A 23003-nucleotide genomic window follows, 5' to 3' on the forward strand; every position below is an offset into this window, starting at 1 on the left:
AGGTTTGTTTGCTATTTGTACATGGATTATTACTGGCTCCTGACTGAGGCTAAGCACAACAATCAATATGTTTGGGATGAGTAGTTCTCAGCCCCTTCCTCCAAAGAAAATTTTATCATGTACTAAATCCGCACATATTTGAATTTATAGTTATGGTACTAGGTTTCTCTGACAAAATGCATTGCAGCCATTCTCAGTGTCTCAACATGCAGTCAAGATCAACCACACAGCATATCTGTCTCTTTTTATATATGAGTCAAAAGTGAGCTGGCTGCAGTTCAGCTCAGCAAAATAGAGATCTTAATGACAGTTTAAGTGAAAGAGCAAAACTATCTAGCAAAAGCCATGTTGCTGTCTTTGAGTAGTATTTTTAATTGCTTAAGTGTTTGACTTTTTATGAGGGATTCTTTCCCCTTCATTGCTGTTAGTCATGCTCCAATTAATAACCAAGTCAGTTTCTTGTCATCTACATGTGGCCAGGACTCTGTAGCCTCTGCTTTTTTTCTAAGGATTTTAGTTCTTATACAAGCTTTTGTTGTATTGTAATTAGATTGCTGTGTAGCATTGCTCATGGACCTAGTTACCGTCACTTGGTGAGAACAACTCAAGAACTTATTTGGTTATAGGGTGGGCACTTCTGTGGTGCCTGATCTTTTTGTCCTTCAACAACCTTGCCCACATTTAGGGATATATTAGGGTTTGGCAATAGATGATGATGAGCAGCAATAGGGTCTTCTGGGATCTCTGAAAAAGTGATGTCATAAAAGGGCATTAGGAACTCACTAAGATGAATTTCCTTTTTGTAACTGCTTGTCTCTCTCGCTCAGTAGAGCTATTATCTTTATCTGAATGTTTATTTTTTAATGTTTGTGACGGACTGTTCTGTTGCTTGCAGGAAAGAATGTTATATACGGTATATGTTGTGAAATGTGACATTAAACAAATGTGAAAGTCTGCTTTCTTCCACCTCTATTGTTTTTCCTTTTGTTTCTATCCAACTTTCTGTCCATTCACTGTATTAAATCCTTTTTCTTCATTTCTGGGAAATATTTTGGACCATTTTGACAATTTTGCTCAAGGAGTAGACTGACTCTTCTAATTAGTTGTGGTGGCTTAAAAGACAAGATGGTAGGCTTGTAACTGAATCTCATTCAATAAAACCCCACACATACTTTGGACTGATCAGTAATATATCTCTGCAGTGCAAACCTTTACGCTTTAGGAGAGACAAATAAAGCTTTCAGCATGTCTTCCAAGGAGAAATGATGAGTTATTGGAAGAGTGTTGTTTTCATGAAAGTGTCTTTATAAACATGCAGAGATCAAATAAATAAGAAGGAGGAACCCTGATAATAACAGAAATTCTGAACTTCCCAGAAAACTTACCCACTGTGATCCTTACAACTGCATATAGTGACTTTACTACAGCGAGAAAAAAATTTCTAGGCAAATAGTAGTTAAAGGATGTATAAAAGTTTTGTAATGTAAAGGTAAATTATAGTATGAAGTATACTTCAGATAACAGATTGTACATCTTTATCATTTAAATACAGGAATTTATTTCTCCATAACTTCTTATACGTATACCCACTTCATGGGCTCCAGCTTCCAACTGTTATTTTACTATCAACATCCTTCTTATTTCATATATGTATTCTTTTTAAACTGTTATTCAATGAAACACTGAAAACTGCAAAATATGAATTTGAAAATATGAATATGAAAATATGACTGCAAAAATATGAATTATATTTTCTGGCTTTAAGTTGGTGTGAAAATCAAGTCAATAATCTCTTTTGCTGCAGGTTGAAATGGTGGGGTGGATGAGGGCAAAGACTTGACTAAATGTCAGTTAAGTTCAGTTTCTGTATATTGTATTTAAATTTCCAGAGTCCTTGGTTGCTTAGAGAAGTAAAGAAGTAGTAGAATTCCAATTTAGCTGCACTTGGAATAAAAAACTAATCTTTAAGTAGGGGGTGGAGGAGTAAGGACGGAGGACTCTGCCTGATCACAGTCTTGATTCTTACATGTTATGAACTTGCCAACGATCCATCAAACTGACAAGGGAGCCTCTGCCATACTGACTTTTTTTTTTTTTTTTTTCTCTTGTAAGAAGAAAGAAAAAGTTGTTCTATATTATGCAATATTAATCTCTGCAGCAATAATCTGTATCCTTTTTAATAAGTAAGAGGAATAATTCTATTCTTGCAAGTAGCATGCAAATAGAATATTTTTTCTTTTAGCATATTAATTCAGTAAGAAGATTAATATAAGCTTGCAGACTTCTTAGGCAAAATCTTTATTCTTTCAACAGGACGCAAAACAATTACTACTTGGATGCTGATAGTAAATGAACTGTTTTATTGAATAGTTACAATGAAACATAGGAGGTTGGTGTACAATAGTTCATGTAAAGATTATGAGGAAGAATTTGTAGAGGAGGGAAAAAAGGGCAGAGGATATTGTTTCAAAATGGGAGATAAAGAAGTGGCTGCTACTGGAGAAGTGGTAGCTAACATTAGAGCCTGTTGGTAGGCTGATTTCCATTACAGTTTGTAATCAAATTCTGAACTTCAGGTGCATGTTTTATTAACGCTCTGCTGCAATCTCAGGAATTAAGATGGGACTACATAAAGTATTATGAATGATCAATACTACTTCAGTCAGTGACTGATATTGAAATATTTTACAATACTGACTATTACTCTTTATTTCTATTGTCAGTCCTGGTCACAATTTATGGTATAGTTCTTAAAAACTGAAAATTATAAATTGTGAAATTATTAATGCAATTGGATAATTACCAAACTAATTATCAGAAAAACCCAGAACAAGTCATGTTGAATGGTCCTCAGAAGGTCATTTAGTCCAGTCTTCTGCTCAAAGCAGGGCAAGCTATTAGAACAGACAAATTAATTCTTAGTATATTCTAGGAATACTCCTAGAATATTCTTTTGATATTTTTGAAGGCATTGTGCTGTTCTTCTAAATGACAGGCTCTCTAGTGTATATATATGTATATGCACACACACACACATGCACATGTATATGTATGTATATATTGCTCAGGGTGCTGAGCATGGACTTTAAGGAGAAGTTTCTCAGGTGCCTTGTTAGAGATGGAACTTGCTTTACAAAGAGACCCAATGGGTAATGTCACACTTTGCTTCAACTGTGAAAGTTCTGCTGACATCTAGTGTTACATTCCAAATTTTCCTTTGGGAAATGGTAGCTTTGAATGCAGAATAAGTTTTCAGTCAGTCATATTTTGTTGATTTTTTTTTTTTTTTTAATTATTCTTTGTCAAAAGATAGTATCAAAATTCAGATGTCCCAGCTCTGCTTTGGAAGGAAGACATAAGGAGTTTTAATGATGAATGATGTTAAGGAGGGGGTTTCCTGTTAGGGGTCCAAGGCAGAGTGCTCAAGTTACTCATGTCTGGGCCATAACATATTGTATGTTGTACAATTTATACAGTGCAAGCCCTCATTTTTTTCCCTACCCAGTTGTTTATTTCTTAGTTCATTAAGTTATTTGTGATAGTGAATATTTTCTCTCTCTTTTTTTTTTTTTTTTTTTTTTTTTTTTTCCCCAGTGTGACAACGCAAAAGGACTCAAAGCCTTCTATGATGCAATAAAATATGGACCTAATCATCTGATGGTTTTTGGTGGTGTATGTGCAACAGTTACTTCTATCATTGCAGAATCTCTAAAGGGATGGAATTTGGTTCAGGTAAGACGTGAAATGAATTATATTCAATTGCTGAATATTTTGTACAAATATATTTTTTTTCATTTAGAACCTTAGCATTTGATACTTTTTAAGCTTAACATTTTGTGTAAGTACTATACCACCATTCTGAAGGTCAGTGCAGTTACATGTAAATAAGGACAGCCACTTTTATGTAGTACTAGATTACAAGGTATGGCATTGTGCTCAAAACATGTGAGAGTGGGACAATAGTTGTGCATCTCAGTAGATTAATTAAATAAAATTAATTTTATGTATCTCAAAAAGCAACCTAAAAGTTCAGTCATGCTAGGTTAGCAAATCTCAGCCCTAAACAAGGTAGAGGAAACAACTTGTCAGTCCTTAAACTATGGTACACTGGGGTCTTTACTCAGTCTCTACTCAATCATAATGCAATAATTCCTATTGACTTTAAAAATGTTAGGAGTACATAAATTGTAAGTAGTAACTGTGCAAGAGTTTCAGTATTTGACTCACAGAGCACATTTATTCCCAGCTGTTCTTTCTGACTTTCTCAAAGGTCAAGTTTATGGAAAGGTTTCTTCTGCTGAGGAATCAGAATTTATTAATATTAATGTTTAAAATGTGGATGATAGCAGTATGATTTTCTTCATTTCTTCAGTCATCTGCCCAGTAATGATCTTGAGATTGATGGCTGTTCAGGCAATGCAGGCAGCAGGTTTTGTTTTTCAGTTGTGGAAAAACCTCGGCGTCCTACTCAATATTTGTATTTCCCAAAGATATAATCTGTATCTTGCTTTATTTATATATATATGTATAGTATAACAGAGTGATAAAATAATAATATATAGAAATCACCTGAGGTTTCACTTACAAACAGATCCCTCTTTTCCACCTGGAATACTCACTGAGCAGAGTGCAGAATGAACAAATGAAGCATAATTAAGTTTGTGAAGAAGATGATGATCAGAGTACAAATGGGAAATTCTTAGGAGGATAATTAAAGTAGCTTGTTAACTGTGTTTGCAATGCTTGTCATATCAGACTTTTTTTTAAGCTTCAGGATTATTTTTTTTCTGATGTGAAAAACATCAGTTCTACTATGGAAACAAAATAGTAGAATATCTCTGGGGAGAGCTGGGAAAGGAAGGGAAAGCTTGAAACTATCATTTACCACACTTTTAAAAATGGCCTAGTACATGGGCTATAATGAAATGTGTGGCTGGAGCCCTGTTATTTTGGAATTTGTCACATGGAATGTCCAGATGATGTAGCTTGTTTTAAGGAATGGGATTTCATTGTGCTAAATCCTTTTAATTTATGCTCAAGTTCTGCCTGCTAGAGTCTGAAAATCTTTTTTTTTTTTTTTTTTTTTTTTTTTTTTTAATGCAGTTGCTCAGTCAATAAGTAAATTAGAAAGCTTCTAGTTGCTTTTAAATGGCTGAGTATGTCAATATATGCGTTAACTTATATAATGATATGAAGCATTGCTACCAGACAGCATCTATTTCTCTGTATTTAACAACTACAACTGTGACAAAGTCCTAAACGTTATTAATGATACCAGTATATCAAGGGATTCTCTGTTGCTTGGGCTCTGTGTCCTGCAGGCACTAGATCAATCCTCACATGGCATAATTCCACTTTGTGGCAGGTTTTTATATATCGATTGAATGATGAAAGAACACAAATGATAGTGTGGCTGGGGAGTGTGGTGAAGCTTAGTGGATGGTACAGCAACAATGGAGACAGTCCAGATACAGTTTGTGGAAGTGTTGTGTCATACAGAAACAGCAATATTTGTATCTGAAAATCAGCAAAAATAGCATGTATAAGATAGTGGGGAAATAGAATATAAATCCTTCCACTCCTCAGGATCTTCTGTCTTGAACACCTTTGATTAAATAGATTTAATTAAATAGAATAAATAGATTAAGTAGACTTGAATAGATGGAATAGACAGAAATCTGTAGTTCTTGGTAGTGGAGAAATAATATGCAGCCTGAAAAAATACAGGACCATCCTCCCTCCCTTAAAGCTTGAAACTTCACCTCAGAGAATCAGAGCAAACTCCCATAAATAGTTATGTAAATTTGTGATCATGCTAAAGTCATTTTGTGTTGCAATCTAGAAGAAGGAAAACAGTGTACATAGACAAAAATTAAGGTGACATCGTACTGCTGAGGAGAGAATTTGCACTTGGATGTCTGACTCCATTGTTTTTCTCCAGTGCAGGTGGTCATGAACACAGAGCTCTTAACCCTAGCAGAAACATTTGATTTGATCTGCTTTATGCAGGTGTCCTGTGACTGAGGAAAGTGATGACTGTCTTCCCTGCAAGAGAAATGCAGGAGGATACTGAGAGTACTGGGGAGAATAGGGAAGAAAAGGACAACAGAACATTTACCTTAGCAAATCTGATACAAGGCTCAATGCCTGGAAATCTTTTCTAGAAGCCTTTTAGTCCTGAATTCCAAGTTTCTGTCTGACTGTTTTTCTTCCACTTGGGAGAATTTTTTTTTTTTTTTTTTTTTTTTCATTTCTGCCTCTTCCCTATTGTCTCCAGTAAAAAGTCTCCTAAAACAAGAAATCAAATAAAAGGCAAAAAGTACAAATGTGCTGGAAATTATTACATTGCCTTTGTTATTCAAACAATGCTATAATAGTGATGAGAGGAAGGAAAGGGAGTTAATTTTCTGCAAGAGAGCTGTGGTCTCTACATTCCTTACTGTGTTCTGTTGATAAAGACAGTGTCTTTACTTCACTCTGTGAAGTACAGTGACTTTTGCTTCACTGATAAATTGAGTTCACTGGTGTCCCGCAACAGTGAGAGACTATACCAGAGCTTGAGAAGAGTCTCAATCTGAAGGTGCCTTGTTCTGTCTTGTTTTCATACTGCATCTAAACAGAAGGTACTTTTCCTCTCCCATCTTGACAAATTTTGATTTACTTATGATCAGCAACAGAATGGGAGATTTTGTTCTCAACCAGCTGCCTTCAGCTGCTGGCTGATTCAATTATCTCTTACTGTAACAAAAGTAATGACTTTTTAATGGCACTTTTTGTATCTGTGGAAAAAACAAGTTGCTTTAGAGACCAAATACTTTTTTCATCTTTAATGAGTTTCACTGAGGTATGCTAGGTGTCATAACCTGTTTCTGAACACACATTCTTAGAAGGAGACACACAGATACCCATTCCTTAGCTTCTCAAAACTGGAAAATTGAGAGCTTCCCTGTGAGCCATTCCTGTGTGCCAGAAGTCATTACTTTTGCTGAGTGACAGCCTTAACACAGGCTAGGTACTGCTGATGTGGCTTTGATCTCCCATTTGTGGTGTGCAATTGGTTTGAATCTTTGGCATTTAGCTTATAAAGTGCTAATAGTATTCTCTGTATCTGGCAATGGGTCATAAAGGTGAGGAGGTGTAACATGGGGCATTTTCTTTGCTGTTGGGAAAATGCTTCAGTATCAAATTCTTCAGGATTTATCTCATCTCTGTTCCCTTTCAATGAGTATTTGAGGCCAGCAGCATGAAGAAGAATCATTGGCAGTATCTGCACTATACTGAAAATGACCAGTTATGTATTTTATTTTATACACCAATACATTCCTGATAGTATCCAGGTTGTGCAAAATGGAGGAGATTGTTCATAATTCAGCCTTTCTCTTCTGTTTCAGGCTATCCATCAACTGTTTTTCTTTCCATGTGAATTTCTTATACTGTCAAAAGTGTCTGATTTTTTTAGACTGTTGTTTCACCTATTTTCTATTATCATCTGTCACTTTTTGTTTCCCAATTGTCATCTTAACATAAGTATTTAAATGGGCTGAGGATTTTGACCAAACTGGTCCTCTCTCTCAGTTTGCTGAACTACTTCTCCATTTTGGAGATTTTTCTTTTTCCTTTATTGTGATGTTTACATTCTCTTACAGTCTGCTTCATTTATCTTTTCTGTCAACTCTGGAAATAAGCCTCTTCCAGAATCAGTATAAATATTACTGCTTCCTTGAAATATCCTCCCTCCACATATTTAATGTAATCTAGTCATAACTGCTGGTTTTTAGACAGGTAACTGCTGCAGGTCCAGTGATTAGATCATACTGACATTCACAACACAGAAACCTTGTTTTGGATTCAGAGTCTCATGTTGGAACATTTTCTGAGAAAACTGTAGGTACTCTAATCATGGTGTATTACTCACTTTGTTGCCTGGACTTCTGGCAAAAAAAAAGAAGTCTCCTGTATTAACATGGGGCAGCTTCACATGATAGAAAGGAAAACTACTTTAGTTCTCTATCTTCATGTCAGGGAGTATTAAAGAACCAACCATGAGATTTGTTTTATTATCACAGAAGTCCATAGGCATTCAAGATCCAATATCTGAATTGCCAGAAAGACTGCTGATATTAAAGAAAATCACTGATGCTTCTAGCCTTTGGTTTCCTTCTGAAACAAGGATGATGTGATTTCATTGTCAGTTCCTTCTGATAATTTCTGACTGCTGTCCAACTGAAACCAGATTTTAACAAAGAACTTCCCAAAGATTATTAGCCTCTACACATTTCTGCATAAAGGAACTGCTGGGGAGAGGGATCCAAATGAGGGAGAGGCTGTGACATGAGCATGGATATAACTGGGAGCCTGCCATTATATTTGTTGCTTCTTGTCCAGCTGCTGATTATGAGAATGTGACTGATTGCATTGAGAATTTTAAAAGCAGTGGAAAAAAGTGGAGAAAATGTGGACAAGGGGTAAAGCACAGAGGATTATGAAGCAGGATTTAAGGTGTTTTTGTGTGTAGAAGTGTAGGACACTATACAAAACAACAACAAAAACAACAACAAAAAAACACTTTATTTGTTGGCTCTATTATTCATTAAAATACATGTTAATACAGCCTATAACCAGTGTTTTTTAACACCTCCATAACACAAATTATCGCAGAGGTTTCTATACTGCCCACTGAATCATATTTCTTCTTGTTAATGTCTGGATTTTCTAAATCCTTGTGCTTGTTACTTGGAGCTCTGGCATGGGCACATAAACATTTTGAAAAAAATAAAATAAAATTCACATTCCTTGTCACGTTTGTTCCAGCACAGTGAGTTTGTGCTACTTTTGCCTTCACTGCACAATTTCCATGTATTAGTCTGAGCAATGAAAAGGGCATTTAAACTAGTCTTTGGCTAAGAAGATTAGCTACTTCTATCTATGAGATGCAGGCAGTCCCATTTGAGCAGGCCAGTCTCCCATTGGAATATGACCCAGCACACCACAAAACTAGAGTCTTTGGCTTCTCAGCCCTCAATTCACCATAATAATCATTTTTTTTTGTTGTTTTCTTTGCTTCCCTATTTTATCTCCTGGGATTGGAGGGATTTTGTAGACTTTCTTCGCTGGTGTTGTAATTTTAACAGGCAAAGTGTGCTAGGGAAAACACCTCTTGAGGACTTATTATGTAAGGTACAACCCTGATGATATTCTGGTCCTGCTTTCAGGAGTTAGTTGTGCACATAAGGAAATTTTGCTTTCTTCATCATAGAAATGCCTGGGAGCTCCTGAACAGGAAGAAAACACAGCAGGACTGACCTTCAGGTAGAATTTCATGTGAAGATTCTCCTCATTTGAGAGAGGCTCTGTTGAATTTGGAGGGAGAGAGACCTTTTAGTTCTACAAATCCTCCCCTTGATACAAGCTGCCAGCAGGAGCTTTGCTGTTATTGATGCAGCCCTCCTGAAACTCTGTGGTTGCTGCTGGGGAAGAAAATGCATGGGGAGTTAGATCTGCAGTATCATGTCTCCTAATTAGACTGTGTCTCCATGGGTAGCATAGATGGGTACATGTGCAAGGTGGGATGGATTAAGGCTTGGGAAGTTAGTTGTATATTCATCCTTAAACTTAGAGAAATGAATGTTGCTATACACCTGTGAGGACAAGCCCAGAACAGAAGAATTAACTTAGTAGTGAAAGTTTTTTCTTTCTGATGCTGATTCCTGGTGCATTATTTCAGCTGTACCTCAGTGGAAACATTAGTCACTGTTAATCACAGAAATTTGGTCCATGAAGTTTAAATCGAAAATTTCAGAAAACTTCCAGACTGAGGTATGGTAAAAAGTACACATCTTATATAGCAGATGCACTGCATGATGTAGAAGGACCTTCCTTCCTCTTCTTTCTGTCTTCTGCTTAAATGTATGAGACTTATTTACGGTGAGATGAGTTGGCTTAGTCTGGCTTTCTCTCAGTTTGAAATTGGCTTCTGTCCAGTATTCACTTAATTTAGATATGATTAGCTGTTCTTTTTCATCTCGTTTGTCTTGTATTTCTACTGTTGGAGAAAACAGCAAACGACAATGTACACTGTTTTTGTGTCTGATCTAAAGTCAGCAAGTTCAGTTTGTTACATAAAATATGAATGAAAGTATTTAAATAAAGTTTTAGAGTTAGGTCAAAGCTACCAAACTGATAACATACTGATATCAAAGCTATCATACTGAACCTGTATCTTTATTCTAACTCTGACCTGCATGTTCAGAAGTGAAAAATATCTTTTTTATTACTTTTGTTCTTCTTAGCTGTTTTTCCACATTCATTCATTCATTCACTTTTGTTCAGTGTTGGATCAATAATGCTGAGTGAATAAGTGACGGTCTAAAGAGCAAACAAAAAAAAAAAAAAACATGTTATGAAGCATACTGTTGAATAAATACCACTTAAAAAATATATATATATTTCATTGTAATCTTGTTAGAAGATAGAAATACAGGATTTAAATTTTGAGCTAGTCACATATTACCTTTTCATTCAGTATAGAAAATTTGCCTATTTTCCTATTCACTGTTCTGGATGAAAAAGGTGTCAGCAAAGAACATTTGCTGAAAATTTTGTTTCTGGAACATATATGAAGATGTTTATTGATTTATTCACATTCAGCTTATATGGTGAAGCCTGAATCATGTGTAAATTCTAAATAATGTAAAAGAAGTATGATCCATTGAACACGGATCTCATATTACTATTGTATTTATTTTATTTATTTGTCCTCTGTTAATTTTTTAATTTAAATGGGACTAAATTGAAAAAATGAGAAAAATAATTGTGTCTTAAATACTGCTTTAACAAAAATTGCAGGACAGCACTACTGTTATTCACATGTTCCACAGCAAATATTAAAAAAAAAACACAACCTGTAGTACAAGTTGTGAAAATTTTGGAGATTCAGAGAGATGATAATATTTGCCTTTTTTCCAAGATTCCCTGCTTAAGGGAAGTAGATTCTGAAGTCATTGACAAATAGTTACCAGACATCAGCTAAAATGCCTAACCCTTTGACAACCTCTGCTTAGAACTGCTGCAGCAGCAAAATACTTGTTATGTGTTTCTCCACAGATCTGGAAATGCTTCATCTGCATTGCAGGTTGGCCACAAAATCACTTCTGCCAGCTGCTAGCAGCAGGGGAATATTTACCTCTCCCAGTTCAAACACTTTCAGAGTTCTTTTCTATTCTGTTCTTTATAATAGAGCTAATTAGAAAATTTCTGAAAAATCAGAGGAAGCAACATGAGACCAAAGCAGCCTGGTCTACAAGTGCCTGGGTCTCTGGCTCGGGGCTGCTCTCATGGAAGAGTCCCAGGATGCTCATTGATGGTACTGGAAAAGCAGGGGTATCACTTTGATATGAATTATAATCTGCGTTTGGGAAAACACATTTAATTCTGAACACATCAGATACTCCCTCTCCTCCATATATTCCTTCTTTCAATCTACATTGTCTCGAAGAAAAAGAAAGGGAAAAACAAAAACAGAAAACATGAACATTGATGTTTTTTCCAAACATAAAATCCTGTTTTAATGCTAGCTCAATAAATTAGTGAGGTAAAGTGTTTACAGCACTTTATCAGAGTAAACAATGTATGTTTGGATTTTTTTACCTGTTTATTTTTTATCAAAGTCTTGTGTCTTATTGCTTATCTTTGTTTTGGTTTTGTTTCTTTCTATTTGGTAGTTTCTGTAATAGATCATTTAAGTCCTTTCTTGTGTGGTTTCCACGCATCTAGTTTTCACACATCCCTCATCTAGTGTGGACCTGCCAAATAGAATCTTTCTCAGTTACCAAAATGTTTCAATATTGCCCCTTGCAGCCATTGCTGCATCTTCTTTCACTGCTGCAAGAGGTATTCTATCACATCTCCCACTGCTGGTTTATTACCGCTTGCTGCTGCTTTTTCTGGAGGTGCTTCTGAGGGGATGCTTGGCTTTGATCATATCTCTTCCTTCTCTCCTGCTCCCTGCCCTGATATGATAGACAGACCTAAGGTTTTATTTGTTGGAAAATCAGCTTGTGTTTTGACATCTTTGCTATGCCAGATGAGGCAGACTGTGATATATGCTGATTTGTTTTCCAGGCCTGAAATATTTTTTTCATTGTGCTTTTTCTAGTACCTTATATCTGTCTAATATCTGTTTTCTATATGGCCCCAGACACTGGACAGTAGTGCTACTAAATTTCCATCTGACCCATTGATGGTCAGCGTGTCTCCTCTTGACTATCTCTGGGAAAGGACACATGATTTGTGGGGATATACCTGTGTGACACTAAAATCCCATTAATGATAATCTTGGATTCTATTCTCAGTTCTGTCAACCCTGTAGCATTTTGATTCTTTTAATCCTATTGCTTCTTTTTTTTTTTTTTTTTTTTTTTTTTAACTTTGTGATCCACAGATGTGACTTAAAGTCTCCCATTGTTGAGTGGGAGCAATATTACAGTTTCTCAGCAATTGCACAATTACATTTTGAGATCACCTTTGCATTTTTCTCTGTGTCTGACTTTACACAAATCTTTTTTGATGTCTCTTATTTGAAAGTTAGCATAGGGAAATTAGATGCTAATTGGTTGCCCATCTGCATATGATTCTTCTGCTTTGCAGTTTATAATGACTGAAAACTACACCTCTTCCCTAAAATACAATAATTTTGTCACTTTTTAGTTGTGTCTTGGCCATCAATATTAATTTACTCAAAAATCTTAAGACTGTACTATTGTATTTCTGTAATTACTGAAACATTTAAAAACCAAAAATTTAGTTTCCATCTTCTTTAACCACTGATCCCCCAAATATGGCCCACACCTAGAATTTCTGTAAAGCCAGAGTTGGTAATTTTGGTATGAGGTATGCTGGAGTAACTGCTTTATTTTGTTTCTGAAATGTAGCTTTTGTATGTTCTATAAGACTAGGTTGTTGTCTTGTTTCTTAGTAGCTACGCTGGAAAACCCTGGGACATCTTTCTGTCCAGTTCCTTTCACCAACTAACTCAAGGCAAAACTGGTATGAAAAAAAATTATTACTTCATACTATTACTCTCACAATCTTAAATACATCTTTGTTTCATTCTCTTTTACTTCTATATTTTATTTCTTGTTACTATCCCATTATAAGACAAGGAAAGCTTCCTCATGTGGTGAATTAACCTGTGTTCTCTCAAATGTTGTTGTGGCAGCAGTGACTTAATTACTTATTTGGAGGGATCGCATAATTCATACAAAATTGAGCAACAGCAGCTCCTGGGCATAGATTAGAGAACAAATGCATAAACTAAGCAGTTGCAAAAAAGAGGATCTTTACATAATTTTGAAATTGAAATAAAATATTTCTGACCTTTAAAACCAGAAAAGCTTACTTCTGTTCCATTGAAGAAGTAATAAATTGCTCATATGTTTATGGAGATGTAAGATCTGAAGTACAAATCCTTTTATAATAGAGGCTGTTCAAAGGGCTTGATTCTCCAGTGCATTGTAGTGCTCTTGGTATATGATTCACCTGCATTATGACCAGTATGGTATTTGTTTTAATTCTTGGTATCCTCAATGCTCCATACCTCTACAGCGATTCCTGGGGAACAATTCTAGAGCAGTACTTCTTGCTGCATGCTTTCCCCTGGCATCAACTAAGTTTTAACCCATCTTGAGAAAAATAAGGGATAAAAAGGTAGGTTTTTTTTTGAAGTTAAAGTGATTTGGAAACACATTTATTTCCTTTAGCCTTAGTTATCACAGATATCAAAACCAGAATTTCACAGTCAGGGAAATAGTTATGATCATTGCAGCTTAAAAGCCCTAAAGCTTTGTTGGAAAAGCACTAATACATGCATACAAAATTGCTGCTGAAATAATCCATAGGTGGAGTAAGAAGGTTTGGTCCTAATATTACACTGAGAACAGGAACACATTACACAGCTTTTCAGCTCAGACTTGTACTGAAGCATTTTCTTAGCCTTCTTATCACATCCGAGACTCATAACTACAGAAAGCTTAAGTAACTGAGTCTAAACTTTTCCTTGAAGAATAATTCCAGAATAGTACCTTTCTTAACTGTCTTTGAGAAGCTCTTCCTGGCTCTCTGTGTTGTAATTCCTAACTGGAGTTACAAATCCAGATTTAATTTGATTTCTTCTGTTGCCTTGGTTTTGTTCATTTTTATGAAATGAATAGCCTGACATTTCTGAACTCTGTGTTAAATTATGTCACATTATGTTCTTAATTCTAAAAGAAAAAGGAAAGCATTTCTGCCCTGAAGTTCAGTCTTCATCTTTCTGTGTTTTGCTGAAGTCCATTAGACTATATGTTATCCGATGTACAGCATATCACAGGCTGATTAATAAGCTACAGAAGGATTGACAGCATAACCACTAAGAGCTTTGTTTGCTTTATGATACTACACTAAGCTAGGAAAGTTCTCTGGCTACTTATAATTAAGCTACTGTGAGGGTGCAATATGTATCAGGAGGTGGATTCATTATGTCAGTTTTCTTCCCAAAAGTAAAAAGATTAGTGACACAGCTTCTGAAAGATTCATTCAAATCCTTCAATGTTCAGATGATGAAACAAGAAAATATATGGCTGGGGGAGTGAAAGATCTCCAACCAGGCAGTCTAAATTATTGCATGAAGTACTTTAGAGCTGTATTAATTATTAAACATTGCCATGTTGACACAAAGAAAGATTTAATTCGTTCTTTAAAACAGAGCAAGAAAATTCATTGTCATATCAATTTGGAAAATAAGAGCTTGTAAAAGAGCTATGACAGTCTCAATTTGAAACAGTCTACAATTAGAAATCAAAAGTCGTATGCTGGGTTTTGTATTTGTAAACAAACTCCCAAACTAGATCCACTATTTTAAGAATTCTGTAGTTGCAAGGAAAAGGTCAGTTCTGGGAAAGTGGGGTAGGATTGCATCATTCATAATAATGTTTTTTTTTTTTTTTTTTTTTTTTTTTTTTTTTTTTCCTGTAAAGACATAATCATGCTGAAGAGATTATTTTCCTAATGTCTATTGTTTAATTCAAAAGATCAATCCAAAGACTTGTTTAAGTAAGCAGATTGTTATTGATTATTTGTTTGAAAACTCTAAATCCTACTGAGAAAAAGAGTGATTGAGCAAGCAATAGCGATCAGTATTATGTTTAGGTCTTGTTAACAAAATGAAAAGCAAATAATAAAGAGAGATGTGAAGACTAAGGTTGGTGCTGACTCTTACAAGTTTATATATATTTATATATATAAACAGACATATTTAGAATTATCTAGAACTGTCTTCACTCCTGATGTCTCAGTTTACTGCTGATGGCACAGTATTACATTTCGGGTAAATGTGGTTGCCTTTTCTTACATTGTATCAGAATTAATTTTCATGCAGAAATGGGGCTGACATGCCTTGGTGGGTGCTATGTATGCAGCTTTGATTTTTTTTTTTTTTTTTTTTTTTTTTCCTTTGACTTCCTGCTCTCCATCTGTTTTGGCGCTTCACCTACATTATTCTGTTTGCTTATGAGAAGTTAACAGATTTAAAAAAAAAATCTGAAAGAGAAAGATAGACAAGGGAAACCAATAGCTGACTGTTGTATAAGGAGCTTGTATGTAATTTGTGTATACGGATAATGGTGATAAGAAATCTCCTGTGATCAGACCACTCTGGAAGAAATATGTCTTCAAGCAAATTTGATTTTTCATCAGTGACCTTCATGAAATCTTTCCTGATACCTGTGTCTTAGCTAATGAAATTCAATAACGTGGCAGTTGCCAAAACTGATATTACTTCAATATAACATTAACATTGATAATGAACTCTTCAAGTAGATAATGTAAAAAATCTTGTGACCAATGCAATTGTGTCCTTACTTTTGGAAGTCTTCCTGACAATGTGATAAAATCCTCTCTTTATAATGTTTTTAGCTTGAGAGGCAAAAAGAAAATGTAGATTTTATTTATTTATTTATTATTTTTTTAGAGGAAATGGCAGTAAGGTGCAGCTATGAAGCCCTAAGTTTCACTTCCTGACACATCGACCTTTATTGATCAAGACCTCAAGCTACAATTTTGGAACTATAATTATCATAGAGTCACCTTATGCATAGATTGTACTCAAGGTTGCATGAGGCATATATCCAGTTTTTTTTTTTTTTTTTAAAAAAAAGGTCTCCCCTTCTAACAAATGTCCTTGCACTAATTTGACGTCTGCTATTCATTTGTCTGATGGTTAGACCACACTAAGAGATTTATGAATTTGCTACTTATGTTGTCTTAAAAGGTTTTTTTTGTTGTTGTTGTTTTTTTGTTTGTTGGTTTGTTTTCTTTCATTTAAACCATTAAAACAAGACAGACAAACTCTGTAATAATCTTTGTAACAATAATTCTGTGGTTTGTTCTTTCTTTTCAGCTCATTCTTAACTTTTTAGTTTTCCATTGCCACAAGCAGTGCTAGGAAGACTTAAAGGAAACAAGTTGCCAATTAGTCATGGCTCTCAGTCTGTTCCTTTGAACAGTAAGCATTTATTTTTATGTCTAAAAGTTCATGTTTGTTCCTGCAGATGAACCAACAGGGCATAATTTCCTAGTTAGTTCAATGGCTCAACTGGTTATGTGAACTGGGAAAATGAAACTTTAAATGTTGTTGCCCAACATTCTACTGCTTTGCAGATGGTCTTGTAATTGCTTTGCAAAGACAGCTTGCATCTCCAGCCCCAAATGAATTCACACAGTATAGGACATCCTTAGTGTAGCTGTAAAGGGGAGAGTGCAATGTGCAGTAAATTTGATGATTCATGTCTACTGAGAATATGTGGATTGTGAGTGTAACTTTGGAATTCTTAACTGTATATCCAAGAGACTGTCTAAATCCTGCCTGAATTTGTTGCCCAATTTGTTGCTTTTTGCATTTGCAGCCCAGAAAGCCAACCATATCCTGGGCTGCATCAAAGGAAGTGTGGCCAGCAGAGCAAGGGAGATGATTCTCTTCCTCTGCTCTGCTTTTGTGGGACCTGACCTAGAGTGCTGCATTCAGCTCAGGGGTCCCCAGCACAAGGACATGGGGAGACCTAAAGGAGGCCTCCAGGAAAGCTGGGGAGTGCAGGGATACACTTTGTCAGGGAGTGTAGGGATAGGACAAGGAGAAACGGTTTTAAACTAAATTTAGATTATATATCAGGAAGAAATTCTTTACTATGATGGTAGCAAGGCACTGGACCAGTCAGAGAAGCTGTGGGTGCCCCATCCCTGGAGGTGTTAAGGCTGGATGGGACCTTGGCCATTCTGATCTAGTGGATGTCATTCCTGCCCATGGCAGGGACCTTGAAATTAGATGATCGTTAAGGTCCCTTCCAACCCAAACCATTCTATGATTCTATATATGGAAAAGTAAGCATAGCCACATAGTCATGTTCCGGGTTTACCTGAAAAGAGTGAAACATAGTAAAGTGTAGATATTCTCAGAGCATGTTGTGGTCCCCAAGAGCATAGAGTTATAATGTCTGTTGCCTAAGCCCTGAGGAGGGTGGGATTTCAGATGCACTCCTCAGTTTGTAATGGCTCATTGCTCCAGCTCTAACCACCTCCAACCCCAGTATGCCAGATGTGTTTGAATCCCATTCTAAGGCACTTAACTCTCCCTGTGTGCTGTACAGTGAGCTTAAGTGCCTAACTTTGTTTTCCATAACTCTGAAAAAAACATTGATGTTCTCAGAGTATGAGTATTTGCCAGGTATTTCTGAAACCATGTCTTTCATCATACTGCAACTGCTTGTTCTGCTTAATCACCATACATAAAATTGCAGTTCTAATTTTACCATCACAATCGGCTGCTGTGGAAGTGGCTGTAATGAACAAAATGAAAAGTTATTAGCCAAATCCTTTTTCCTGCTCTGCAATCTAATAGTCATCTGGAGAAATCTCTTTAAAGTTGTAACAGCTTTATGGGCTCAGTACAGAGTAAGTCATATGCTTCTACTGAGGATTTAAGGTAGTATATTGTACATGGAAGACCAAAACATTGATTGAATAAAAAAGCCCCTTCATGGAATTGTAGCCTGCTTTTAGGAATGCATATAAGTACAAGTCAGTTCCCTTTTTGTCTTAGTTGGCTCCAGGTGCTGGACATTTATGAATCTGCTTTTTGTGCATGCTATCTTGACCAGCTCTAGTTGATACAGAACTCTGTTACTTAATAACAGAAATAGGCCTTAATACAATTTCTGTAATATATTTCCAGCAGATGAAGTGAGATACTGGTATTTATGACTATTGTGATAATGCAGTCAGAGCACTTGTCCAGAAACTTGAAGTTTTACAAAGTTTCTTTGATAAGAGAATCAAAATCATATTTGGGTGCCATAACAAGTAGGCCATGGGATCACTGCCCCTCACATGCTGTTTTTCTGGCCACTCAAACCTTTTAGAAGCCTTGCTTTGCAGTGGTGCATAGACGTGCACTGTTTAGTGTATAGCTTTTTTGTGGTTGTTGTTGTTGTTGTTAAATTTGTTTTGTTATGTGTTTTGCACCACTGTCATTTCCAGTTCATTGTATAAAGAAGCTAAGTGCATGCAAGAGTCCAGAGTCCTCTTCTGGGACCTAGCTTCCACAAGTTGCTCTTGCAGTATTTAACTTTTAGATACTAGGATACTTAATGTGGTCTAGAACTGAGTTTGTGTTCCCCATGCTTCTTCAAGTTATCTTGTACAGTATAAACACATAGTAAAGAGAAAACCACAAAATAATCTGGTTTATTGATTATAGCTTAGGGCTCATTTTAAAGATTCTAGGTAATATATTAAGGAAGAAAATGTGTTTTATTCTCCCAAAGATATAATTTGAAGAGCATGTAACTGATCTTGCCAGATCTAAGTTGTATTCAGTGTATGATATGACATTTGGTATGTCTGAATTTATATCCATGTAGATGATGAAGATTGTGGATTCTTTGGAATCAGTTCAGGACATGGCAGTCAAATTATCTGTTTATAAAGAACAAGTGACTGGAGAATGTTTTTATATATAAAAAACAACAACAAAAACAACAACAGAAACTTCAGTTTATTCATAAACTAGTGGATGAATTTCAAAAAATATTCAAAAGAGAAGAACATTATAAAATTTAGGCATTGATTACATTTAATTTTCAGAACTTCAGAGCAAGCATTTCTGAGAATTAATACAGTGATCCTTCACCACCTTAACATGACAATCACAATACTCACTATTTTACCAAAAGGTGAAGCTAAGGGAGTTGTGGCATCATATTTGGAAGTATTCTACATGTACCAAAATCTTGGTACAAAATATGTACCAAAAAATCTTCTAGCTTTTATGGTTCTATACACAATCTAGGAATATTAGCTCTAATATTTTAGAACCCAGACATTAATAAAAAATAATTTTAGAAACCAGGTATTAATAAAAAATATTTTTACTATTTTTTAAGCTTTCTTTAGGTAAATTTAGAGACTAAGTATATCCATATTTTGAAGATACTTATCTCTCGATGCTAATGCCTTGACGCTACGCTCTGCTTTGGTTATGTATAAACAACCACTTATGAACCTCCAGATTTTTATTTATCTATTTATTTTCCCATGGTGGTATCTCTATATCTTCTTTGATCATAAAACATATAATTCAGCACTGTAAAAGTATGACACGACATGCAGATCGGAGATAAGAATATTGAAGTATTTGTAAAAATAGGTATAGTTAGATGAAATCAAGCAAAATTATAATCTGATGTTTGGCAGTATTTCTAATCCTGTGGTTTGTTCTTGTTAGTTCTTATAGCTTTCTCTTGGATGAAGATATAGATTCTTGATTCTACATAAAAGTTTAAAATATTCTTCCTTCAGGAACAAATACCTTACAATTCTGGTTGGAGGTTACAAGCTGTAAATTCTGATATGTCCATCTGACCCTGAGTTTATGTTTCTGTAGATTATTGATCTACAATATGATTATTGGTACTTTGAATACCTGGAGACATAAAAAATGGGAACTATATTCATAATGCATGAATGAGATCCTCTTTTAAATGTATTGTCTGGTTTTAGCATAAATATATATCCGAGACAGGACACTTTAAAGAGGGAACAAAGGAAGTCTTGAGTAGATAAGTAGAAGAATTTTCTTTGTCGTGGGAGTGGTGAAACATTGCAAAACATTGCCCAAAATCTTTATGGACTCTCCATGCCTGGAATCTGGCAAGCATTAGGCATACTACCACCAGCACATTGAGGAAGTTGATCCTTCGCCTCTTCTCAACCCCAGTGAGAAGACTTGTGTCTCCAGGTCCAGGCTTCCTGGTACAAGAGATACACAGACATATTGGTGTGGCCAGTAAGATGATGAAGGGATCAGGACATCTGTATAGTGAGGAGGCAATGAGAAAACTGGGAATGTTTAGCCTGGAGAAGAGACGGCTCAAGGGGATTGAATCAATGAGTATGAATACCTGCTGGAAGTAAGTAAAGGAGGTAGAGCCAGGCTCTTCCAAGTGATGCCAGGGACAGGACTGGAGGCATTGGGCACAAACTGAAATGCAGGAAATTCCATTTCTCTGTAAGGGTGACAAAACCTAGAAAGACTGCGTAAAATCAATCCTGGGAAAAATTCACAAATGTTACTGTACTGGAGGTTATGTTAACTGTTAACTGGAGGTTATGTTAAATGTTAACTGGAGGTTAAGCTTGACAGTCTCCAGAAGTGCCTTCCTACCTCAGCTGTTCTGTCATTCTCCAAATGTAGCCCACAGTTATAATCTTGATATTTATTTATTTTTTTAATTATTTTTTTTTTTTTTCTGTAGAAAGTTGAAGTAATAGCAGCAAAATTATACTGATTAGGTGAAATCACTACAGGTTCCCTTATCAACCAAAATGATGAGCAGACTTTATTTTAATCCTGTTTAATTCAGTATGCATTTATTGTTACTTTTTTTTTTTTTTCCCTAAATCCTCCTTCAGGCTTTAAAAGCAATAACAATGAAGCAGAGAGCTATAACCTCTGAGCTGAAATGCATATGACTCCATGTGCAAATAAATATTTCTGAAAAAAAAAAAAAGAGTTTAATAATACAAATAACATTGGTTTGATATGCCTTTGAGGAAGAGGCTGGACTATATGATCTCCTGAGCTTCCTGTTGTTCTGTGATCCTGTGATTCTGAAATTGCTGAGCTGTGACAGTTCTTGTTACATTTAAAACACTAAAGATGGTTTTATCTTTCACACATTAGAATTCTGAAAGTGTTGGCATTATTGGCAACTGAAACATTTAATTCTGTGTTCAAGTATTTCTAGATGACAGCAGAGTCTGTAGGGTGATCCATTTGCTTGCTTTTCACTAACAAATAACTGATTCATTTTATCACAGCTATACAGGTTACATATATTTATATTTCTGCAGAGGAGGTAGTGATTTTTATAATGATAATATTGGGGAGACAGGAGTAATCTCTAAACTAGGCATAAAGTGAGTCCTTATATGGAGGTTTTCTGTATTTTATTTTTTGTAATAGACTAATTTTATTTTTTTGTAATAGATTGTATATTACTTTTGCAATGAGCTGCCATTCAGCTTCATGAAACCTCTCATCTAATGCCATTTTCTAGATAAGTCCTAAAGTAGTTCCAGCAGAGAAATCCTGAAATAGCAAAAGCTTTCAAGAAAGCAAAGTATCAGTTGTAAAGTCACTTTTAGTACTTTCCTTGAACTGTGGAAATGACAGTGCTTTACTTATCAAGTATTCAAACTAATGACTTACACCACAAAGAAGTGTGAAATTAGAATAGGCATTTAGAATTGCTTATTTTACAACCTGCTTTTGGGGCATATGGAAAGTAGCTGTTTGCCTCAGTTGTATGTGATCATTTCTGGATCCAAATGTGGTGTGGCCTTATGTGGATGTAGAAGGTATAACTTCTTGCTGAGTATACCGACAAAAGGACTGAAAAGTTATCAAAGTAAATGGATTTCAGAGAACTCCCTGTGGCAGGTATATATTAATATTTAAAGGTGTGCAACATGTGATGTGTGCTTATGTAGGCTTAAAATTATTCTCAAAAAAGGAAAAAATGCTTTCCTGAGACTGTGAACAGTGCTGAAAACATACTGCTTCCCAGCTGATAATAAGCACTTTTCTAAAAACTGCAATAATAGCATTTATGTTCAGATAACTGGAACTTACAACATCTCTTGCCATAATGACATCTGGTGGTTACTAAAGTGTTAAAGCTCTTGAACTAATTGGACCTCTTTGTTCATTACCAAATAGCCCTAACAATCAAAAAATTCAATAGGCAGTAACATTTAAAAGATCTTCTAAAAATCTTATCAAGCCCAAAAGTCAAAGAAGAGAACAAGCAGAAATGTTCATAAATAATGTAATGCAATGACGACTGCCTTCTATGTGGAGCAGACTGAAAAGAATGTATAGCTTGCTCTTTACTAAAATAAAGAGAAACTCAGGAAGACAGATTGACTAGGATGGTGAGAAGATCACTGCACTGACAATATGAAAGAATATAAAGAAGAAAGTCCACCTATTTAACGCAAAATCACTGTGTTTTGCACAGTCGGTCAAGACTTTTTTCCCTTGGTTGTACTTGAGTTTTAAATGAAAAGAACTATAATTGCTCATCTATAAACATAAATTCAACCTTATATATTTCTGAATCCTGTTGGAAAGATTGGCATGACTAGAGTACTAAATTCAACCACTGCAGCCTTCTTAAGAAAGATCAAGTGGGTAAAATTCAAGAGGGAGCACTCTCAAATATAGCATTTCTATTGCATTTTGTCAGTAACCTCTTGAAAGAAAATGAATATTTAGGGATTACTGGCAGGTTAGAGAGATATGAAGCAAGTAATCAGTATAAAGTTATTTCCTGATGTTTGCAGAAGACCATCAAATCACACTAGAAACAAGATGATGAACTCAAGTTGTAGTTGTGATATATATACACAGGAAA

General features: G+C 35.5%; 1 protein-coding gene across 1 annotated transcript in view; it reads left to right on the forward strand.

Annotated features, from left to right (window-relative positions):
* GABBR2 (gamma-aminobutyric acid type B receptor subunit 2) overlaps window positions 1–23003 on the forward strand; it is a 483887-nt gene that overhangs the window by 102833 nt on the left and 358051 nt on the right. The window contains exon 2 of the mRNA XM_035318083.1: window positions 3595–3732. Within this exon, the coding sequence (XP_035173974.1) occupies window positions 3595–3732 (138 nt within the window). The remainder of the gene's footprint in view (window positions 1–3594; window positions 3733–23003) is intronic.

The sequence above is a fragment of the Oxyura jamaicensis genome, chromosome 2 (genome assembly GCF_011077185.1).
Source record: "Oxyura jamaicensis isolate SHBP4307 breed ruddy duck chromosome 2, BPBGC_Ojam_1.0, whole genome shotgun sequence".
NCBI classification, from domain to species: Eukaryota; Metazoa; Chordata; class Aves; order Anseriformes; family Anatidae; genus Oxyura; species Oxyura jamaicensis.